Here is a 24,907-nt window from a genome sequence, read left to right as displayed (position 1 = left end):
TTGAGTAGTCAGCATGGTGCATTTTAAAAGGAGAATTATAAATATCTTCAAATTTTCAGAGCTGGGCAAAATAAATAATGAAAGCATATTGCAAGGTTTTTTCATTACATATAACTAAACATTTTATATACAAATTATATGGTACACCTCAGTTTTTTCTAAATGAAAAAGTCTAGTATACAACTTAACGAATATAATAATGCGAAACAAAATTCACTCCATCGCCAATTAGATAGTAAAAACATAATAGGAAAATATTAGGTCACCAAGGGAAGTGTATTTAAATTAAACACCTGATATTGTCACCAGAGACAAAAGAGCTATGCATTATTTAGTATTAGAGGGGCTGTTTGTGGAATATACTACTAATCTAAAATATACTTGAATTTCGTCTGAGGAGTCATTATCAATTATTTGGGTAACTTAACAGAACTAAGAGTCACAAATGCCTGACCTCACTATTGGCAGAGTGTTCAATCAGCAGTGGAAGGGTGACAGCTGAAATGTAACATGTTCAGCAACCCCTTGGGGGGGGGCACAATTAGTAGTATGTGACAATTAATAGCGTAAATAAGAGTCAAGCTGCATTTCTTTCTAAACATGTTTTATAATGCTGCTCATGGGAGAAAAGAATAAGGGGAAAGGTGAAGAATGGAGAGGGCACCCCCAGTGCCAGGCCACCGCTGCAGTGTAGGAACCCCCAGGTCACCAATCCTATTAGCATATTGCCCTTAACACATCAAGCGAAATGCTATCATTAATCGGGCGTCTATATTGAGTAAGAGTGGGATGTAGGCAAACATTGTAAGGAGGTGCCGTAATATATAGAATATTGAAATAGTGTTTAGTAAAGTTAGAGCTATTTTAGGGAACAGCATGTTAAATTCCAATGTTCTATATATACAGTGTGTATGTACTGTAAAGTATCAAGTGAGACGCAATGGCCCATATAGATAGCAATCAGGCTATAGACAATGAAGGAAATAGCTAAATATAACTAACATCTATAAACATTATGACTTTATCTAATACAGAAGAAACTCACTGTAATGGACCCATAGATGTTTGGGTAGTTAAAAGTGCATAACAATATGTTAATTATACAGGCTTTAGGTCATTTAGTAAATTAAGTCACTAGCTACCCAATACCTTGCCGCCAGCCTATTGAGGCCCTCATGGTAGGAATACATAGGCCAGTGACATGTCCCTTCATTTTACTCAGCATAAAACAGTCCCTTCAGAGTCCTGGAGGATATACACAAAGAGGCCTATTTAACAAATGTCTGTCGGACCTGATGAATGTGGAGAGCAATACGCTTTCCGTATTCAGCATTGCACCTGCAGCTCACTAGAGCTGCTGGTGCAACGCCGCCAGTGCAGACTCATGGCCAATCGGCCGCCAGCAGGGGGTGTTAATCAACCCGATCATACTCGATCGAGTTGAATTGCGGCGATTCCTGTCCGCCTGCTCAGAGCAGGTGGACAGGTTATGGAGCAGCTGTCTTTAGACCGCTGCTTCATAACTGGTGTTTCTGACGAGCCTGGAGGCTCGCCAGAAACATGGGCCCTCAACCTCCGTACGGAGCTTGATAGATAGGCCCCAAAGTCTCTCAGGTAGAGTTTGGGTACTGCTCTTACTGTACAGCGGGGTAGACAAACCCTTCTATGTAGTTGAAGTTTTGTCAGGCCGCAGCTGCTTTATGACAATTCTTACTATCCTTACTGGATCGCTGTGTAAGTGCGGCCCGTTGCTTCTGACAAGGAATCCAACATCAAAAGCGGCTCTGTCGATTTAGTCCCTTAAGATGCGAGACAGCGATCTGCAAGTTCCGACGCCGCAGCTGTCCACATAGCCTCCCTTGGGCTCTCAGAAGCAGTGTTTGCTTCAATGGTGAGAAGCTGTACGGGATCGTCATTTACAGTAACCATGGGTTCTGCTTCCTGCCACAGTAAAACTTTGCTTTCAGAGGTAGCTGTGTCTGAACTGTCTCCCGATACCTGGCAGACTGTAGTGTTGTTCCAGGCCTCAGCGATACTCTTAGTAATATGCACATAGTGTTCTTGTAATAAACAATGTAGGTTTTGCTCAGAAATGGTAGTCTTCATTTTGAGAAGAATTCTTCCCTTCCCTTATTAGTCACATCTTTACTGATAGTTGAGTAGGCAATATGACAGTGATATAACACTGTTTTACCTCGCATATTGAGGGGTGGTATTGAGGACCTCTCCAACGAAGGGACGCCACAGGCCTCATCACTCTGGATCGGCAATATGGTGCAGTTCCACACAAAGTTTGGTATGATTTGATATCTTTCGATCTCCGTAATATTAACCCCTTAATGACCACAGCACGTTTCCATTTTCTGTCTGTTTGGGACAAAGGTTATTTTTACATTTCTGCTGTGTTTGTGTTTAGCTGTAATTTTCCTCTTACTCATTTACTGTACCCACACATATTATATACCGTTTTTCTCGCCATTAAATGGACTTTCTAAAGATACCATTATTTTCATCATAGCTTATAATTTACTATAACAAAAATTATAAAATATGAGGAAAAAATGGAAAAAACTAACTTTTTCTAGCTTTGACCCCCAAAATCTGTTACACATCTACAACCACCAAAAAACACCCATGCTAAATAGTTTCTAAATTTTGTCCTGAGTTTAGAAATACCCAATGTTTACAAGTTCTTTGCTTTTTTTTTTTTCAAGTTATAGGGCCATAAATACAAGTAGCACTTTTTCCAAACCACTTTTTTTTAAAAATTAGCACTAGTTACATTGGAACACTGATATCTTTCAGGAATCCCTGAATATCCCTTGACATGTATATATTTTTTTTAGAATACATCCCAAAGTATTGATCTAGGCGCATTTTGGTATATTTCATGCCACCATTTCACCGCCAAATGCGATCAAATACAAAAAATTGTAAACTTTTTCACAAACTTTCGGTTTCTCACTGAAATTATTTACAAACAGCTTGTGCAATTATGGCATAAATGGTTGTAAATTATTCTCTGGGATCCCCTTTGTTCAGAAATAGCAGACATATATGGCTTTGGCATTGCTTTTTGGTAATTAGAAGGCCGCTAAATGCCACTGCGCACCACAGGTGTATTATGCCCAGCAGTGAAGGGTTTAATTAGGGAGCTTTTTGGGGTAATTTTAGCTTTAGTGCAGTGTAGTAAACAACCCAAAGTATTGATCTAGGCCCATTTTGGTATATTTCATGACACCATTTCACCACCAAATGCGATCAAATAAAAAAAACATTACATTCTTTACAATTTTAGGTTTCTCACTGAAATCATTTACAAACAGCTTGTGCAATTATGGCACAAATGGTTGTAAATGCGTCTCTGGTATCCACTTTGTTCAGAAATAGCAGACATATATGGCTTTGGCGTTGCTTTTTGGTAATTAGGCCGCTAAATTCCGCTGCGCATCACACGTGTATTATTATTTAACTTAAAGTGCATGTGAAAGGAAATAATGAAATTTCTTTTAGTGACAGACTACTTTATAAAGAGAGAAATAAATATATTTCCTTTTTTTATTTTAAAGGAAGATAAAATGTGAAGTGAAGGGGTTAATTAGGAGCTTGCAGTGTTAATTTTAGCTTTAGTGTAGAGGTCATCCTCCCACCTGAAACATCAGACCCCCTGATCCCTCCTAAACAGCTCTTTTCTCTCCCCCACCCCACAATTTGTCCCGCCATCTTAAAGGATTACTTTCTGTTATAATTTTTAAGCTAAACAACTAACATATTAAAGTTAATAAACATTAATTAAAACCTACTGACCTATATTTTCTCCAAAACGAAGTTTCATAACGTTCTAAAAGTTATATCTTTTATTCGCTGATGATGTCACGTTATCCTGCCCACTATTTTCAGCACTGCATGTTCAAAATACTTAAACCAATAACTTTGTGTTTAAAGCGCCATTTTGCAAACCTTGGTATTGTAAACGGATTGGTACCGAGCAAAGGATACCCACGGAGTGGGTTTGGAAAACAATTAAATTTGCAGGCAAGATTTCTGATATACGGTAGATATATGTTAATGAAATGTTATTGATAAAAAGCGTATTTGGGGTAGTTAGTTAGTAACAGGCATAGAAAATATTTACTTACAGTGGCCCTTTAAGTACTGGCAGGAAGTCTGCCAGTTCTAAAATAAAAGGTATATTTGGGTTTTGTTTGTGTGTTTTTTAAGCATATTTACATATGCTGCTGTGTAGGATCCCCCCCTTAGCCCCCAACCTCACTGATCCCCCCACCAAACAGCTCTCTAACCCTCCCCTTCTACCTTAATGGGTGCCATCTTGGGTACTGGCAGCTGTCTGCCAGTACCCAGTTTAGAAATAAATTGTAAGTTTTCTCTGTGAAAAAAATCACAAAAAGACAAAGGCGCCTCCTAGTGTAATACAGTTGGTGAAAGAGATTTGTTAGGTAATCAAAAAGGTACTCACAAGTGGAGCAGCACCCAATTGTGCTAAATCAAACAGACTGGGATCTCACAGTGTCCCAGCTCACTGACACTGCAAGGAAACTGGTTTCTCCAATGTCTTGCCGGATTGACAGAGTTCAGACTCTCACAAAGAGGTTTACATAAAACCAAATTTTATTAATAAAATAAAAATCTCAGTGTCTCATGACACTAGATATTAAAAGAACAAGCAACGCGTTTCTCAGACTGCTGTCTGTTTCATCAGGGAAGCCTGATGAAACAGACAGCAGTCTGAGAAACGCGTTGCTTGTTCTTTTAATATCTAGTGTCATGAGACACTGAGATTTTTATTTTATTAATAAAATTTGGTTTTATGTAAACCTCTTTGTGAGAGTCTGAGCTCTGTCAGTCCGGCAAGACATTGGAGAAACCAGTTTCCTTGCAGTGTCAGTGAGCTGGGACACTGTGAGATCCCAGTCTGTTTGATTTAGCACAATTGGGTGCTGCTCCACTTGTGAGTACCTTTTTGATTACCTAACAAATCTCTTTCACCAACTGTATTACACTAGGAGGCGCCTTTGTCTTTTTGTGATTTTTTTCACAGAGAAAACTTGCTCTTAGATCCTGATTTCCCTGACAAAGCAGCTGACTCCAGTCATCATCTGTGTTCCTGATCATTGATCATCCTGGTATTTGATCACATTCATCATTTGGGACTATACCCACCCCAATTGGGACATTTACCATCTATATAACATTGCAAAAGAAGACAGCATTTCCAGATAAGAACCTTTCAGGAATTTCTTATTACTGTATTTGCTATTATTTGTGTTGTATCCTATGTTTCATAGTCCCATATTTATAAGAATTGTTTCTTTTTTGTTTACATTATTCCGTATAGTATATTTTATTATAGTTATTATATGTAATATCTTGTTCTCTTCTCTCTTAGCCTATTTACATAATAATCATATAAGGTCCTGTGCGCCCCCTAGTAGTAACACACCCTTAGTGTTACTGATTGTTTCTTTAGAAATAAATTGTGCTTTTTTTATTTTTTTTCCCTTTTCTGTAGTGTAGCTTCCCCCCCAAAGACAAACCCCTGACCCCTACCAGATCCCTTAGATTGTTTTTAAATACCCCCTTTCTCCCACTTATATTATGCTTTTTTTTCTGTAGTGTAGCGGTTCCCACCCACTCCGGCCCCTAGCACGCGCCTGCCCGCCGCCCCTGTGCACGTGCACCCCCTTCGGTCCCTCCCCCCTCCACATCACACGGCCCATCGATGGTCACCCACCCACCTCCCCGTCGGCTCCCACCCACCGATACCGGCCATCGATGTCCAGTGCAGAGAGGGCCACAGAGTAGCTCTCTCTGCATCGGATGGCCATGCAGGGTTATTGCAGGATGCCTCGATATTGAGGCATCACTGCAATAACCAGAAAGTGGCTGGAAGCGAGCAGGATCGCTTCCAGCTACTTTCCAGAATGAGGACGTGCAGGGTACGTCCTCAGACGTTAACTGTCTTTTTTTAGAGGACGTACCCTGCACGTCCTCGATCATTAAGGGCTTAAGCTTGAGGTTTTAGAGATAGATTTGTAGGAGAGCTGCCGATAATTAGCGAATTTACCAGAAGTCTGCACGCAGCTGTCAATATTGTGACCATTCAAGGTGCTGCCCAGAGACACTTCCCGATTTCACTATTTTTTATTAGTGTAAACATTAAAGTGACATGAAACACAAAAATGTTATTTCATGATTCAGAAGGATTTAAAAAAAAAAAATTTCAATTTACTTCAATTATTTAATTTGCTTCCTTCTCTTGATCTTCTTTGCTGAAAGGTGTATCTAGGAAAGCTCAGGAGCAGCAAAGAACCTAGGTTCTAGCTGCTGATTGGTTGCTGCATATAAATACTAATTATCATTGGCTCACCCATGTGTTTAGTCAGCAACCAGTGGTACATTGCTGCTCATTCAACAAAGAATACCAAGAAAATGAAGAAAAATTGATAATAGGAGTAAATTAGAAAATTGCTTAAGATTGCATGCTTTATCTGAATCATGAGAGAAAAAAATGTGGGTTTCATATTCCTTTAATTGTTTGAGCAGGTAAGGTTTCTAGCTGTTTGGTGATGTAGTCTCCTAATACCATCTAATATGGCTGGGGTAATGTCAGTGCCCATATGCAAAACAAATGTTCCATACTAAAACATTTTGGGGTACTAGTCCAGAATTTATTAAGTCCTTTTAGTTATATAATTTGATTAGTGAAAAAATAGCTTTAACTTAAACTTTAACAGATCAGATAGAACATGATATTTTAAACAACTTTCCAATTTACTTCAATTATACATTTTTGCTCAGTCTTTTCATATGCACACATTCTGAGGCACCAGCTCTTTCACAGTAAATATGTAAATCAGTCTGTAATTGGCTGATTGCTGTCACATGGTACAGCAATTGTTTAAATTTATCTGAAAAAAAACATCTACAGATAATATGAGTGTGTTACTGCTACTACTAGAATTAGAATTGTGATCAGCCAAACAGGACTGGCACGTTACCTGTAGGGGCATTTTTCACCAAGCCGATAATGAAAAAAGTGCTGCAGATCAACAAAGACAATGGCATTGTGATCGGGCCAATATGGAAATTAGTTCTTAATTCATTAACTTGCTGACAATGATCAAATAATAGATAATGAGACAAGAGACATACATGTGTAGCCGCCTATCACCAGCCATGCTTAACTGCTTTGGAGCAGACTTTAACTATGTATTTAACTCCTGAAAAGGGGTAAACCACATAGGTATAGCCAAGGCGGGTGGGGAAGAAAGAGCAAAGGATATTATGGTACACGGTGTTAACCCTAATTAGGAAAACTTCACAGTACAAAACCCAAACATATATTTTTTTTTTCTTTCAAAAATAATAGTACAATTTACACTTAGGAACATTTTATGTCCCTTTAAAATAAAAAAAGGAAATATATTTATTTCTCTCTTTATAAAGTAGTCTGTCACTAAAAGAAATTTCATTATTTCCTTTCCCGTGCACTTTAAGAAATACAGGTTAAATAAATTATTATTGTGTATATATTTTTATTGTATAAAATGGCTTTAATAGCAAATAAGCATCTGATCTATTTTTTTATTGTAAAAAAAAAAGGGGGTCATTTCCTTTTTCAGAACCCATGTTTTAATGTTGTGAAGCAGCGCTACAAGCATTATTTTTACTGTGAAACAAAAATGACCTTGGCAGGGGCAGGACCAGAGGGTTTGATTGACATCTTGATTGCGTTCATAAAATGTACATTTCTGCACATTTAATATATTTGTCCTCTAATATGGGACTGCAAAAATGTCAGTAATCAATCCCTCTTAAAACCAGTGTCTCAGTTCTTATCAACAAATACAAACAGTGGGCTTGCAGTGACTTAAAGGGATAGGAAACCCCTACTTTCAACTTTCCAATTTACTTATATTATCACATTCATCTTCATTCTCTTGTTATCCTTTGCTGAATGAACATTGGCAGCTAGCTGAGCACATCTAGATAGCCAATCACAAAGACAAATGTGTGCAGGCACCAATCAGCAGCTAGCTTCCACTAGTGTAGTATATGTGCATATTATTTTCCAACAAGGGATACCAAGAGAACAAAGCACATTTGAAACTAGAAGTGAATATAAAAGTGTCTTAAAATTACATGCTCTATCTGAATCATGCAAGTTTAATTTTGACTTTCCTATCCCTTTAATCATAAAATATTAATGATGTGTTGGGGTCCTAAAATTACCAAACTAAACTCTGCAGACTACACCTCAATCACACTAGAAACTGGGAAAAAACTATTGAAAGAATACCCACTCCTTTCTAGCAGACCATCTCCGCTAACTTCCCTTACAGATAACCATGAATTTTTACCAGGGCTGGCCCACATAGGATATTTAACCAAGAAGTCACACAGATCTCTAATGGTATACCAACTGGAAAATGAACAAAAATGGTACACAGTAGATGAACTAAATGAACAAGGGCTCACTTTCCTACAAGGAAAGATTGGTTTCAATTACGCCAGTGTCACTCATATATGCAGTGCTGGGCTTCTCTCTGCCACGATCTCGCTCAAAATAGCGAGATCGCACTATTTCTTCATGTCCCACGAGTGGGGCACTGCAGAAATAGAATTGCAGAGTTGTCGATGCAGAGAGGGCCACTCTGTGGCCCTCTTTGCATCGGCAAGCGATGGTGCCAACCATTGGTGGGTGGGACAAAGTATTCTCCAGCACCAATGGCTATCTGTGTGCAAGCTGAAGGAGCCACCACTTGAAGACTCCAACACAATCCAGAACCAATAAATTCAGCAGCACAGCAAAGGTGAACTATGTTTCAATTTTATTTAGTACCAGCAAAGGTGAACTATGTTTCAATTTTATTCAGTACCTCCTGGTACTGAATAAAATTGAAACATAGTTCACCTTTGCTGTGCTGCTGAATTTATTGGTTCTGTATTGGTGGGTGGGAGGCGGGTGGGCGGCCCATTGCCGGTGTGTGCTCCGGATCCTGTGATGAAAGTGTCCGTGAGCACGCAAGGAAGCGAGGGAGAGGGGAAGGGGAAAGGGAGAGGGGAAAAATTGTTTGGAAAGGGATCTGGGAGGGGGGGAGGGTATTGAGGGGGGAAGCTACACTACAGAAAAATAGGGTTTTTTATTTTTTTTAAAAAACAATTAATTATATGGACAACTGGGTACTGGCAGACAGCTGCCAGTACCCAAGATGGCACACAATAAGGTAGAGGGGGGAAGGTTAGAGATCTGTTTGGGGGGGATCAGGGAGGTTGGGGGCTAATGGGGGATCCTAAAAAGCAGAATAAATATATATTTTTTTTTTAAAAAAAAATAATACAATTTGTTATAAAAAAAGCCTTTAATTTTAGTACTGACAGACTTTCTGCTAGTACTCAAAGTGGTGGGGACAATTGTGGGGTGGGGAGGGACGAGAGCAGTTTGGGAGGGATCAGGGGGTGGGATGTGTCAGGTGGGAGGCTGAGCTGATCTCTACTCTAAAGCTAAAGTTAACCCTACAAGCTACTTAATTAACCCCTTCACTGCTGGGCATAATACAAGTGTGGTGCGCAGTGGCATTGAGCGGCCTTCAAATTATTCAAAAGCAATGCCAAAGCCATATATGTCTGCTATTTCTGATCAAAGGGGATCCCAGAGAAGCATTTACAACCATTTGTGCCATGATTGCACTAACTGTTTGTAAATAATTTCGGTGAGAAACCTAAAATTGTGAAAAATTTAATGATTGTTTTTATTTGATCGCATTTGACGGTGAAATGGTGGCATGAAATATACCAAAATGGGCCTAGATCAATACTTTGGGTCGTTTACTACACTACACTAAAGCTAAAATTAACCCTACAAGCTCCCTAACTAACCCCTTCACTGCTGGGCATAATACACGTGTGGTAAAGCCATATATGTCTGCTATTTCTGAACAAAGGGGATCCCAGAGAAGCATTTACAACCATTTGTGCCATAATTGCACAAGCTGTTTGTAAATAATTTCAGTGAGTTTGTGAAAAGTTTGTGAAAAATTTAACTTTTTTTTTTATTTGACCGCATTTGGCAGTGAAATGGTGGCATGAAATATACCTAAATGGGCCTAGATTAATACTTTGGGTTGTCTACTAAAGAAATATATATACATGTCAAGGGATATTCAGGGATTCCTGACAGATATCAGTGTTACAATATAACCATCGTTAATTTTGGGGGGAAAAAATGGTTTGGAAACAGCATAGTGCTACTTGTACTTATTGCCCTATAACTTGCAAAAAAAAGCAAAGAACATGTAAACATTGGGTATTTCTAAACTCAGGACAAAATTTAGAAACTATTTAGCATGGGTGTTTTTTGGTGGTTGTAGATGTGTAACAGATTCTGGGGGTCAAAGTTTTTCATCATATTTGCTTTATAGTAAATTAAAAGATATGATGAAAATAATGGTATCTTTAGAAAGTCCATTTAATGGCAATAAAAACGGTATATAATATGTGTGGGTACAGTAAATGAGTAAGAGGAAAATTACAGCTAAACACAAACACTGCAGAAATGTAAAAATAGCCCTGGTCCTTAAGGGTAAGAAATGTAAAAATGGCCTTGTCCTTAAGGAGTTAAGTGCATTTATTATGGACCTTTAATTAATATACCTGAACCTGATTAAATTCAACAACAGTGTACACAGTCTCTTTAAAAAAAAAAAGTGTTTCAATGTTCCTTTGCTGAATAAAATAATTTGCTAGTCAAAAAAAAATATTAATGATGTAGACCTTACTCATAAAGTCAATAAAAATAACATAAAAGAACAAAGATTAAATGCTGTAATGTCATTGAGTATTTTATTATTCTATTAAACCTTGAACTGAAGTATATTTGTATCCCCAGCAAATTGCCTAAACACAGATAGTCAGCTGTGGACTTACAATGCACTATGGGAGAGCAAAGCTGAACACAGCCACTTAGCCAGTAAGGTGCTGATGTGTAGCAATCAATCACCTATCTTGTCCATCTCAGGATTGGTAGTACAGTGCAGCTCTGGAAGCCTCTTCATGGTCCCTCAAAAGTATCTCACACTCAACATGCTATCTATATACTTTTGTTTTAAAGGGACACCATTACCCATAAAATAACTGTTTTACTGTTCCTGCTGTATGATATAGAAAAGGTGCAGAAGGCTATTTGCAGCTTAATCTAAGGTAAGGCTGTAATATGACAAAGGTGTAGACTGTCCCTTTAAAGTAAACTCCAGATTAGCAATGCACTACTGGACCGGATTTAAAAAAAATAAAAAAAAAATAAAACCAACAACTTTTGTTACATATTTAGACTAATTTAGACTAATTTTCCTCTAATTTAATTAAACATTTTAATGTTTGCCTCCCCTCAAGAGAAGCTTGAGTTCATTCTGTAGAATGCAGAACCCACACTAGTACATGCTGCACAGTGATTGGTTGATATATGCAGGAACTTGTTTACACATGTTCCTACCTGGTCACTGTAAAGGAAGTATAACACATAATACTGAAAAGACTTTTCAAGGGATGTGTCGCAGGACTGCAAAACAATGCAAGGCATGGTGGTTGAATACACAAAATATAAGCGCATGCCCATGAAAAACAGTAACCACTTAAGTATATTGCAAAAATGCTTCTATTTAAAACCCATGAACATTTCAATTTTGACTTTTATATACTTTTAAGTATAACTGTTGCTGTCTTCTCCACTTTCAACACATTTCTTTCCTCATAATACAGCCTTATGTTAATAAGGCCGCAAAACTTTCTAAGCCCAAATAACATACGCAATTTATTTTAGGACATCTTTATTTTCAGAGACCAATACTCATACAGTTGCAAGTAAAAAAACAGAATTTATGTTTACCTGATAAATTACTTTCTCCAACGGTGTGTCCGGTCCACAGCGTCATCCTTACTTGTGGGATATTCTCTTCCCCAACAGGAAATGGCAAAGAGCCCAGCAAAGCTGGTCACATGATCCCTCCTAGGCTCCGCCTTCCCCAGTCATTCGACCGACGTAAAGGAGGAATATTTGCATAGGAGAAATCATATGATACCGTGGTGACTGTAGTTAAAGAAAATAAATGATCAGACCTGATTAAAAAACCAGGGCGGGCCGTGGACCGGACACACCGTTGGAGAAAGTAATTTATCAGGTAAACATAAATTCTGTTTTCTCCAACATAGGTGTGTCCGGTCCACGGCGTCATCCTTACTTGTGGGAACCAATACCAAAGCTTTAGGACACGGATGAAGGGAGGGAGCAAATCAGGTCACCTAGATGGAAGGCACCACGGCTTGCAAAACCTTTCTCCCAAAAATAGCCTCAGAAGAAGCAAAAGTATCAAATTTGTAAAATTTAGTAAAAGTGTGCAGTGAAGACCAAGTCGCTGCCTTACATATCTGATCAACAGAAGCCTCGTTCTTGAAGGCCCATGTGGAAGCCACAGCCCTAGTGGAATGAGCTGTGATTCTTTCAGGAGGCTGCCGTCCGGCAGTCTCGTAAGCCAATCTGATGATGCTTTTAAGCCAAAAGGAGAGAGAGGTAGAAGTTGCTTTTTGACCTCTCCTTTTACCAGAATAAACAACAAACAAGGAAGATGTTTGTCTAAAATCCTTTGTAGCATCTAGATAGAATTTTAAAGCACGAACTACATCCAAATTGTGCAACAAACGTTCCTTCTTTGAAACTGGATTCGGACACAAAGAAGGCACGACTATCTCCTGGTTAATGTTTTTGTTAGAAACAACTTTCGGAAGAAAACCAGGTTTAGTACGCAAAACCACCTTATCTGCATGGAACACCAGATAAGGAGGAGAACACTGCAGAGCAGATAATTCTGAAACTCTTCTAGCAGAAGAAATTGCAACCAAAAACAAAACTTTCCAAGATAATAACTTAATATCAACGGAATGTAAGGGTTCAAACGGAACCCCCTGAAGAACTGAAAGAACTAAATTGAGACTCCAAGGAGGAGTCAAAGGTTTGTAAACAGGCTTGATTCTAACCAGAGCCTGAACAAAGGCTTGAACATCTGGCACAGCTGCCAGCTTTTTGTGAAGTAACACAGATAAAGCAGAAATCTGTCCCTTCAAAGAACTTGCAGATAATCCTTTCTCCAAACCTTCTTGAAGAAAGGATAGAATCTTAGGAATTTTTATCTTGTCCCAAGGGAATCCTTTAGATTCACACCAACAGATATATTTTTTCCATATTTTGTGGTAGATTTTTCTAGTTACAGGCTTTCTGGCCTGAACAAGAGTATCAATGACAGAATCTGAGAACCCTCGCTTTGATAAGATCAAGCGTTCAATCTCCAGGCAGTCAGTTGGAGTGAGACCAGATTCGGATGTTCGAACGGACCTTGAACAAGAAGGTCCCGTCTCAAAGGTAGCTTCCATGGTGGAGCCGATGACATATTCACCAGGTCTGCATACCAAGTCCTGCGTGGCCACGCAGGAGCTATCAAGATCACCGATGCCCTCTCCTGATTGATCCTGGCTACCAGCCTGGGGATGAGAGGAAACGGCGGGAATACATAAGCTAGTTTGAAGGTCCAAGGTGCTACTAGTGCATCTACTAGAGTCGCCTTGGGATCCCTGGATCTGGACCCGTAGCAAGGAACCTTGAAGTTCTGACGAGAGGCCATCAGATCCATGTCTGGAATGCCCCACAACTGAGTAATTTGGGCAAAGATTTCCGGATGGAGTTCCCACTCCCCCGGATGAAATGTCTGACGACTCAGAAAATCCGCTTCCCAATTTTCCACTCCTGGGATGTGGATTGCAGACAAGTGGCAGGAGTGAGTCTCCGCCCATTGAATGATTTTGGTCACTTCTTCCATCGCCAGGGAACTCCTTGTTCCCCCCTGATGGTTGATGTACGCAACAGTCGTCATGTTGTCTGATTGAAACCGTATGAATTTGGCCTTTGCTAGCTGAGGCCAAGCCTTGAGAGCAATGAATATCGCTCTCAGTTCCAGAATATTTATCGGGAGAAGAGATTCTTCCCGAGACCAAAGACCCTGAGCTTTCAGGGGTCCCCAGACCGCGCCCCAGCCCACCAGACTGGCGTCGGTCGTGACAATGACCCACTCTGGTCTGCGGAAGCTCATCCCCTGTGACAGGTTGTCCAGGGACAGCCACCAACGGAGTGAATCTCTGGTCCTCTGATCTACTTGTATCGTCGGAGACAAGTCTGTATAATCCCCATTCCACTGACTGAGCATGCACAGTTGTAATGGTCTTAGATGAATTCGCGCAAAAGGAACTATGTCCATTGCCGCTACCATCAAACCTATTACTTCCATGCACTGCGCTATGGAAGGAAGAGGAACAGAATGAAGTACTTGACAAGAGTTTAGAAGTTTTGATTTTCTGGCCTCTGTCAGAAAAATCCTCATTTCTAAGGAGTCTATTATTGTTCCCAAGAAGGGAACCCTTGTTGACGGAGATAGAGAACTTTTTTCTACGTTCACTTTCCACCCGTGAGATCTGAGAAAGGCCAGGACAATGTCCGTGTGAGCCTTTGCTTGTGGAAGGGACGACGCTTGAATCAGAATGTCGTCCAAGTAAGGTACTACTGCAATGCCCCTTGGTCTTAGCACCGCTAGAAGGGACCCTAGTACCTTTGTGAAAATTCTTGGAGCAGTGGCTAATCCGAACGGAAGTGCCACAAACTGGTAATGCTTGTCCAGAAATGCGAACCTTAGGAACCGATGATGTTCCTTGTGGATAGGAATATGTAGATACGCATCCTTTAAATCCACCGTGGTCATGAATTGACCTTCCTGGATGGAAGGAAGAATTGTTCGAATGGTTTCCATTTTGAACGATGGAACCTTGAGAAACTTGTTTAGGATCTTGAGATCTAAGATTGGTCTGAATGTTCCCTCTTTTTTGGGAACCACGAACAGATTGGAGTAGAACCCCATCCCTTGTTCTCCTAATGGAACAGGATGAATCACTCCCATTTTTAACAGGTCTTCTACACAATGTAAGAATGCCTGTTTTTTTATGTGGTCTGAAGACAATTGAGACCTGTGGAACCTCCCCCTTGGGGGAAGCCCCTTGAATTCCAGAAGATAACCTTGGGAGACTATTTCTAGCGCCCAAGGATCCAGAACATCTCTTGCCCAAGCCTGAGCGAAGAGAGAGAGTCTGCCCCCCACCAGATCCGGTCCCGGATCGGGGGCCAACATCTCATGCTATCTTGGTAGCAGTGGCAGGTTTCTTGGCCTGCTTTCCTTTGTTCCAGCCTTGCATTGGCCTCCAGGCTGGCTTGGCTTGAGAAGTATTACCCTCTTGCTTAGAGGACGTAGCACTTGGGGCTGGTCCGTTTCTGCGAAAGGGACGAAAATTAGGTTTATTTTTGGCCTTGAAAGACCTATCCTGAGGAAGGGCGTGGCCCTTGCCCCCAGTGATATCAGAAATAATCTCTTTCAAGTCAGGGCCAAACAGCGTTTTCCCCTTGAAAGGAATGTTAAGCAATTTGTTCTTGGAAGACGCATCCGCTGACCATGATTTTAGCCAAAGCGCCACAATAGCAAACCCAGAATTTTTCGCCGCTAATCTAGCGAATTACAAAGTGGCGTCTAGGGTGAAAGAGTTAGCCAATTTGAGAGCATGAATTCTGTCCAAAATCTCCTCATAAGAAGAATCTTTATTGAGCGCCTTTTCTAGTTCATCGAACCAGTAACACGCTGCTGTAGTGACAGGAACAATGCATGAAATTGGTTGTAGAAGGTAACCTTGCTGAACAAACATCTTTTTAAGCAAACCCTCTAATTTTTTATCCATAGGATCTTTGAAAGCACAACTATCTTCTATAGGTATAGTGGTGCGTTTGTTTAGAGTAGAAACTGCCCCCTCGACCTTGGGGACTGTCTGCCATAAGTCCTTTCTGGGGTCGACCATAGGAAACAATTTCTTAAATATAGGGGGAGGGACGAAAGGTATGCCGGGCCTTTCCCATTCTTTATTTACAATGTCCGCCACCCGCTTGGGTATAGGAAAAGCTTCGGGGGGCCCCGGGACCTCTAGGAACTTGTCCATTTTACATAATTTCTCTGGAATGACCAAATTCTCACAATCATCCAGAGTAGATAACACCTCCTTAAGCAGGGCGCGGAGATGTTCCAATTTAAATTTAAATGTAATCACATCAGGTTCAGCTTGTTGAGAAATTTTCCCTGAATCTGAAATTTCTCCCTCAGACAAAACCTCCCTGGCCCCCTCAGACTGGTGTAGGGGCACTTCAGAACCAATATCATCAGCGTCCTCATGCTCTTCAGTATTTTCTAAAACAGAGCAGTCGCGCTTTCGCTGATAAGTGGGCATTTTGGCTAAAATGTTTTTGATAGAATTATCCATTACAGCCGTTAATTGTTGCATAGTAAGGAGTATTGGCGCACTAGATGTACTAGGGGCCTCCTGTGTGGGCAAGACTGGTGTAGACGAAGGAGGGGATGATGCAGTACCATGCTTACTCCCCTCACTTGAGGAATCATCTTGGGCATCATTTTCTCTAAATTTTGTGTCACATAAATCACATCTATTTAAATGAGAAGGAACCTTGGCTTCCCCACATACAGAACACAGTCTATCTGGTAGTTCAGACATGTTAAACAGGCATAAACTTGATAACAAAGTACAAAAAACGTTTTAAAATAAAACCGTTACTGTCACTTTAAATTTTAAACTGAACACACTTTATTACTGCAAATGTGAAAAAGTATGAAGGAATTGTTCAAAATTCACCAAAATTTCACCACAGTGTCTTAAAGCCTTAAAAGTATTGCACACCAAATTTGAAAGCTTTAACTCTTAAAATAACGGAACCGGAGCCGTTTTTATATTTAACCCCTTTACAGTCCCTGGTATCTGCTTTGCTGAGACCCAACCAAGCCCAAAGGGGAATACGATACCAAATGACGCCTTCAGAAAGTCTTTTCTGTGTATCAGAGCTCCTCACACATGCATCTGCATGTCATGCTTCCCAAAAACAAGTGCGCAATAGAGGCGCGAAAATGAGGCTCTGCCTATGATTAGGGAAAGCCCCTAGAGGATAAGGTGTCCAATACAGTGCCTGCCGGTTATTTTACATAATTCCCAAGAATAAAATAATTCCTCAAAGCTATGAAGTATTAAAATATGCTTATATATCAATCGTTTTAGCCCAGAAAATGTCTACAGTCTTAAAAGCCCTTGTGAAGCCCATTTTTTCTTATGTAATAAAAATGGCTTACCGGATCCCATAGGGAAAATGACAGCTTCCAGCATTACATCGTCTTGTTAGAAATGTGTCATACCTCAAGCAGCAAAAGTCTGCTCACTGTTTCCCCCAACTGAAGTTAATTCCTCTCAACAGTCCTGTGTGGAAACAGCCATCGATTTTAGTAACGGTTGCTAAAATCATTTTCCTCTTACAAACAGAAATCTTCATCACCTTTCTGTTTCAGAGTAAATAGTACATACCAGCACTATTTTAAAATAACAAACTCTTGATTGAATAATAAAAACTACAGTTAAACACCAAAAAACTCTAAGCCATCTCCGTGGAGATGTTGCCTGTACAACGGCAAAGAGAATGACTGGGGAAGGCGGAGCCTAGGAGGGATCATGTGACCAGCTTTGCTGGGCTCTTTGCCATTTCCTGTTGGGGAAGAGAATATCCCACAAGTAAGGATGACGCCGTGGACCGGACACACCTATGTTGGAGAAATTGTGATCCCTTTGGAATTACCTGGATTTGTACATTGATTACTCATAACATGTGTCCTGATCTTCATATAAGTCACAATTATAGACAAACAATCTGACTAAACGAATAACATAAAAACAGTTGTACTTTTCATATTTTGAAGACATTGATAAATCATTCAAAGCGCATTCTGGAAAATGTAAGCAAACCCTTCACATTAGTAACTTGTAGATCCTCCTTTAGTAGCAGCAATCTCCACTAAATGTTTCCTTTAGATTCTTATAAGACTTAGACAATGTTGATGATAAATTTTGGACCATTCCTCACTACAATTCTGATTTAGTTCATTGCTGTCTTGATTGCACAGATCTCATTAGGTCATGTCACAGCATCTCAATTGAGTTAAAGTCAGGACTCTGACTTGGACATTCCAAAACATGAATCCTTTTATTTTATTTTTTTGGGATCATTTCTGGGTCATTGTCTTGTTGCATCACACAACCTATCTTAAGCTTCAAATTATGAACTGCTGCGCTGACATTCTCCTGTAAAAATGTCTTAAATTATACCCTTTTTGGGTTTTGGTGTTGATGTGGAGATTGCATTTTACTCCACACATAGCATTGTGCATTTTGTCTTTTGTCTCAATCGTCCATAGTACATTTTTGGAGAAGCATTGTGGAACATGTACATGATCTTAACCCTTTCCTGACGGATCTCCTGTTCCGATGTAGACAAATTGAAATCACGCGATCTGGGGGGTGTCCCTATAACCCTAGGAACACCCTCTAGACCGCAATCAAATCTGAGAAGCACAGTAGGCTTCAGGACAGCCGTTGGCTATGACGTTCTATTCCGTCATAACGGCTTTAAAGCCCAGTGTAATTATGACGGAATAGAACGGCATAACGGCGTTAAAAGATTAACCAAACTTTTTCTTTTTTTAGATAGCAATGGTGTTTATTTATAATTGTGACTTAGATGAAGATCAGAACACATTTTATGAGTAACTGATGCAGAAATCCAGGTAATGCCTAAAGGTTCACAAACCTTTAGGCAAGTGTAGGCCTTGAGTGTATTCAAAAAGTAAGTAGTCACCATTTTTTGCTCATTTACAACTGCATTAATTTGATTTAGTGACCCACCCAAGCATAATTAACATATACTTATACTCTTTTAGCAGGCAGTCAATTTTTCACCAAAACAAATGGTAGTACATTTTAATCAACCTTTAAACTCTTTAATGAATCAAGGTAAAATATATATTGTGTTAAATATATTACAAGAAATGGGAATATTTTTGAATAGCCTGTCCCCAACAATTCTACTTTATCATATAAGGTCCAAGGTAATACATTTTTACAAGTTCCTCAAGTTTTACCCTAAATAAAACAAAAGTATAACAATTTCCAGTGTACTAACAGATTGAGTATATATCCAAATCTTCATCCAAGGCAAAGGTAAGGTTCCAAACTAGAAATTATTTATTTTTCATTTTAATTATATGAAAGAAAGTATTGCCGGGAGCTCAAAAGGAACATTGTGGAGTAGATTACAAGTGAAGTGCTAATTTATCACATGCCCACAAACGGGAACATTTGCCAGTTTCGGGGCACGCAATAAATAAACAGCAATTACAAGTGGCAGGTTATTACTACCGCGAGCTCGCAGTAGCAATTAGCACTTATAAAATTAACCAGCGATCAGATCTCTGGTCAATTTTATAAATGTACACCAAATGGGTGTTTAAAGTTAGTGGGTGTGTGGTGAAAAGTGCCTTTACATAGCGATCGATGGGAACTGTACACATAGTAGCACATAAATATATATGTATATATTTATATACTTATATATTTACAATTTGCTGCCATTGTTGCGCGACTTACCATCTTCGCTGTGGTAGTTCTCATGCTGTGTCTCACTGCATGAGAACGAGGCTCCCATTGGAGTCTATGGAAGCGCGCTCTAGTGAGCACAATGCTTTCCAGCAATGCGAACACGATTGCGCTCAACTTGTAATACCAGCGCACATTTGTGTGTGCTGTTATTACTCAGTGAAGCGCAAATATTGCTTTCACAAAAGCGATATTTTGAGCTCCACTTGTAATGTAACCCTTTATAAGTAAAGAAAAGCAATTGTTTTGCATATCAACATCTACATTCATCTTCATTTTTTTTTTAATTTAAAAAACTTTAAAAACAGGAAAACATCTATACTACAATCGCGTTTGTAACGTGTCCGTTAGTGTCGCCAGTTGCGCGCGCATTCTCAAACGAATGTTGGCTGCGCGAGGAAGTCAAAAGAATGTTGTCTGCGCGCACAGCCAAAAGAATTCACCTGGATTCTTTCACCATCCTGCCATTTTCGGAATCCACCGGGATGCAGTGAAGGCAAACAGAGCATAAAAAAAACAAAAAAACACCCGCAATAAGTATTAAAAAAAAAAAACTAACCGCGCGTACGAAGTATTAAGAAAAAAAAACGAACTGCCCGCACAACGTATTAACAAAAAAACAAAAAACAACTACATAATAAAATTATTAACCCCTAAATCCGCCAACCCCAACATTGCAAACTACCTAATACATCGATTAACCCCTAATCCGCCATTCCCCCAAATAGCAAATTAAATAATTGATTAACCCCTAAACCGTCATTCACCACCAACGCAATAAACTTAATTAAAATATTAACCCCTAATCTGCCAAGCCCCCACAACGCATTAAACCTAATTTATCTATTAATCCTAAACCGCCAACCCCCACAACGCAAATAACTAATTTAATGACTAAGCCTAACCTAACACCCCCTAAATTAACCCCTACAATACAAATAACTAATTTAATGACTAAGCCTAACCTAACACCCCCTAAATTAACCCCTACAATACATTACAATTAAAATAAAATAAATCCTAACAGTACTTAAAAAAACACTAAGATGACATTAAATTAATCTAAATTACACAAAATAAAAACATGGCTAACATTACATAAAATAATAAACCACATTATCCAAAATAAAAAAATAAACCTGATCCCTATGAAAATAAAAAAGCCCCCTAAAATAAAAACACCCCCTAATCTAAGAATAAACTACCAATAGCCCTTAAAAGGGCATTTTTGTTAAACAGCACTTTTCCTTAAAAAAATACTAAGTCCCCCCTCTAACAGTAAAAACCCCCACCCACTAAACCCCCCAAATAAAATACCTAACACTAAAAAACCTAAACTACTAATTGCCCCTAAAGGGGCATATGTATGGGCATTGCCCTTAAAAGGGCATTCAGCTCTTTTTCAATTGCCCACAAAACCCAAAAAATAAAAAAAAAATAACACTAAAGCCCCAAATAGGTACTCACGGTTCCTGAAGTCCGGCGGAGGTCTTCTTCCAGGCGGGTCTATGATCTTCTATCTTCATCCACAGTGAAGGCGGCGCGGAGCAGTGTTCCCTGATGTGGCGATCCTTGGCGGCAGCGGTCCTCAGCAGCGTGGAGGCTCCTCTTCATGCGATCGTCCGCCGCATACTGAAGATTGAATGCAAGGTATCCCATATGAGAGCTACTGAAATCTTATTGGCTGATTTAAACAGCCAATAGGATTTCAGTAGCTTTAATCCTATTGGCTGATTTAAAAATTTTAGCCAACAGGCATGCAAGGTACCCCAAATTGATTGCAGTACCTTGCATTCAATGTTCAATTTACGACGGACATCAGATGAAGAGGAGCCTCCATGCCGCCGAGCAACTCCGCCGCCACCAAGGACCGCTGCCGTTGAGGACCGCCGCTGAGGATCCAGGCATCGGGAACACAGCTCCGCATCTCCACTCCTCGCCGCCTTCACTCTGGATGAAGATTGAAGATGATGGATCCGTCTGGAAGAAGACCTCCGCTGGACTTCAGGAACAGCGAGTACCTATTTGGGGCTTAGGTTTAGGCTTCTTTTATTTTAATTTTTGTTTTTTTGTTTTTTTTAGCTTAGGGTTTTTTTGGGCTAGAAAAAAAGCTGAATGCCCTTTTAAAGGACAATGCCCATACAAATGCCTCTTTAGGGGCAATGGGTAGTTTAGTTTTTTTAGTGTTAGGTTTTTAATTTTGGGGGATTTGGTGGGTGGGGGTTTTTTACTGTTAGGGGGGACTTAGTATTTTTTAGAGGTAAAAGAGCTGTTTAATTTAGGGCAATGGTAGTTTAGTATTAGGTTTTGTTTTTAGGGGGGTGTTTTTATTTTGGGGGGATATTTTATTTTTATAGGAGTATTAGTTTAGATTTAATTTTTTTATTTTGCATAGCTTTGTTTATTTTTTTCTGTCATTTTACTTCTTTTATTTTTTGTAAAATTAGCTTGGAGGTTTGTATTTTTTCAACATAGACTGCCCTCTGGGCAGGCTTATCGCCCAGTTAAATATATTTATGAAACAAAAAAACTAATCTTATTCGTCAAACTGCCATATGTTAATTCATAATTGTATGTACTATGCTGTCATTTGACATCTGCCACATGTATTTGCCCTTTTTTTATCATTAATATCGATTAGTGTTTCCTCAGGACTTTTTTAGCGGGTGAACCACCCGGCTGATTTTACCGACCACCCGGCTAAAATTTTAGCGTATATTAAAGGGACAGTCTAGTCAAAATTAAACTTTCAGGATTCAGATAGGGCATGCAATTTTATTAAACAACTTTCCAATTTACTTTTATCATCACATTTGCTTTGTTTTCTTGGTATTCTTTGTTGAAAGTTAAACCTAGGTAGTATCAAATGCTAAATGTCTAAGCCCTTGAAGGTTGCCTCTTATCTCATGTTTTAACAGTCTTTCGCAGCTAGATGACGTTAGTTCATGTGTGTAATTTAGATTACATTGTGCTCATGCATGTGGAGTTAACTAGGAGTCAGCACTGATTGGCTAAAATGCAAGTCTGTCAAAAAAACTAAATAAGGGGCAGTCTGCAGAGGCTTAGATACAAAGTAACAACAGAGGTAAAAAGTATATTAATATAACTGTGTGGGTTATGCAAAACTGGGGAATGGGTAATAAAGGGATTATCTATCTTTTTAAACAATAGCATTTCTGGAGTAGACTGTCCCTTTTAGCTAAATTAGCTAATGTTGCACAAATTATCATTAAATATATTTATGTTAAACTATGCAATTAATTTGTGCTTTGGATAGCAGAAAATGATATAATATTAGAAAATATTAAACTGCCCCCACCCGGCTACTTTATAATGCAACCTGGCTGGCAACATTTTTTTATGGAGGAGGACAATGTAGGCTGTAGTGTAAGAAGAGAAGTCTTTCATATTGTAGGACAAATCATGATGACTTTGTGCACTCATCTGCATTAAAGGGACATGAAACACAAACGTTGAATCACTTTACATATATATCTCTATGTAAAAAAGAAGATATTTAACCTCAAAAGTTCCTCAGTTGTCACTTTCCACTGTAAATGGGCTTTAAACATCCAATCAGGATGCTAGTTGTAGGACATGCAAGGGAGCGTGCATCTGACATGTGTGGTCACATACACTTTATTTCCCTCCTCAGTTTAAGAAATCTCTCAAGATTTCTGTGAAATCCCATGTGATCACAGTAAAGCAAAGTGTGAACTCAGCACTGATGATATTGATTGGCTGTTGTTTTTTAATTCTATTTTTCACCATGCAGATGACAGTAAAGATATAGTAGTAGCTATAGATTACAGACAACTTACTCTTCATGTTTTACATAGAGATGTCCATGTGATATTTTCTTGTCAGCTTTTTGCAGATATGCTGAATCACTTTTGAGTGACTAAGCATATATTTATCATTTCCCTCTAAATCTGACAACTTCTGGGAGCCAAGCTGCCACAAGTTACAGAATTGTTCTTATTGCTCCTTAATCTACACTTATGAATGTACATAAGAGTTACTGGCTCCATTATAGACAACCTTTTAATAGTTAATCTAAGCCATTTGATAGAGTGACCATACCTTTTCATGAACAATCATACAGCTTGCAGCATCTTCCTGAAGAATTTCAGTAACTCCATTAGAAAGCCTTTCATACTTCAACTTTGGTTCTTCTTCACTGTCATCCTCCTTAATTGAAAACAAAATGAAAATAGGTTTATGAGAATCATTTTAAAGTTGAGTCTACATATATTTATATGTTATAGTTGTTGCAAACATTATTCAAACATAAATATATATTATCTAAATTATGTAGCTTAGATAGACAGATAGATAGATAGATAGATAGATAGATAGATAGATAGATAGATAGATAGATCTCAAAAGGTAAACTAATTTGTTTAAAAGAAAATACATGGGGTTTATAATGGTAAATGATATATAATATAGGATGATTGCATCTGTGTAAGCTATATAGCATAGAAATATATAAATATTTTTTTTGTAAAACTGAATATAAAGGTCCCAATTTGAAAACAAGCCCTCATGCCTACTGCCTTGAGGTAACATTTGAAGAAGTTTCATTTACTACTCACATTATGAAATTAATTCCTATCAATGTGTTGCAGCTCCCAAGTGAGATTTTAGATATGTGTTTAACCCATTTATACAATGATTTGCAAAGAATATGTGTAAAACTAGCATGCTCTAACAAACCATAGCATATTATTTTATTATTAGAACATCCCTATAAATACATCTATTTTTTGTTTTTGTTTGCTATTCCCTTCAAACAAAGAGATTCTGTTCTGTAGTTTGGGTTGTAGCTCAGGCTAAACTTTTCTGATAGCTATATAAGGAAAATCACTTAAAAAATTGAGCCATATCCTTATATCCTTATTCAAAATCATTCTTTCAACCCTCAAAAAAATTGTATGACTGTTCCCTTAGTGTTCTTGATGGCTCCACGGATTAAACAAATGTTTCAACCCGTGTCCTAAATAAATTGACACTTTTCTTCATATTTTCAAACTTAAAATTAGTTGATTGTCAGCCTGGGATAATATTTTTTTTTCCCCCAAATGCTATTATCCCATCAAAAGCTAAACCAATGTGAAAATTGATATTTAAAATTGAAATTCAGTTTAAACTACAACCGTATTAAAAGTGAGGCTATAGTAAAAGGTGAAACTTCACTGATGGTTTTAATTAACTATGTACAAAAATAAAAAATATTATAAATTGTACTGCAAGTAAAAACTATTTT

The 24,907-nt window shown here is 38.8% G+C and overlaps 1 protein-coding gene across 2 annotated transcripts in view; it reads right to left on the bottom strand.

Moving 5' to 3' along the window:
• VPS41 (VPS41 subunit of HOPS complex) overlaps positions 1 to 24,907 on the bottom strand; it is an 809,562-nt gene that overhangs the window by 716,010 nt on the left and 68,645 nt on the right. For both annotated transcript variants that reach the window (XM_053714423.1, XM_053714424.1), the window contains exon 3: positions 23,722 to 23,829. In XM_053714423.1, the coding sequence (XP_053570398.1) occupies positions 23,722 to 23,829 (108 nt within the window). The remainder of the gene's footprint in view (positions 1 to 23,721; positions 23,830 to 24,907) is intronic.

This window comes from Bombina bombina, chromosome 5 (genome assembly GCF_027579735.1).
Source record: "Bombina bombina isolate aBomBom1 chromosome 5, aBomBom1.pri, whole genome shotgun sequence".
Taxonomy (NCBI): Eukaryota; Metazoa; Chordata; class Amphibia; order Anura; family Bombinatoridae; genus Bombina; species Bombina bombina.
The sequence above is the reverse complement of the archived record's forward strand: the minus strand, read 5'-3'. Positions and strand labels throughout refer to the sequence as shown.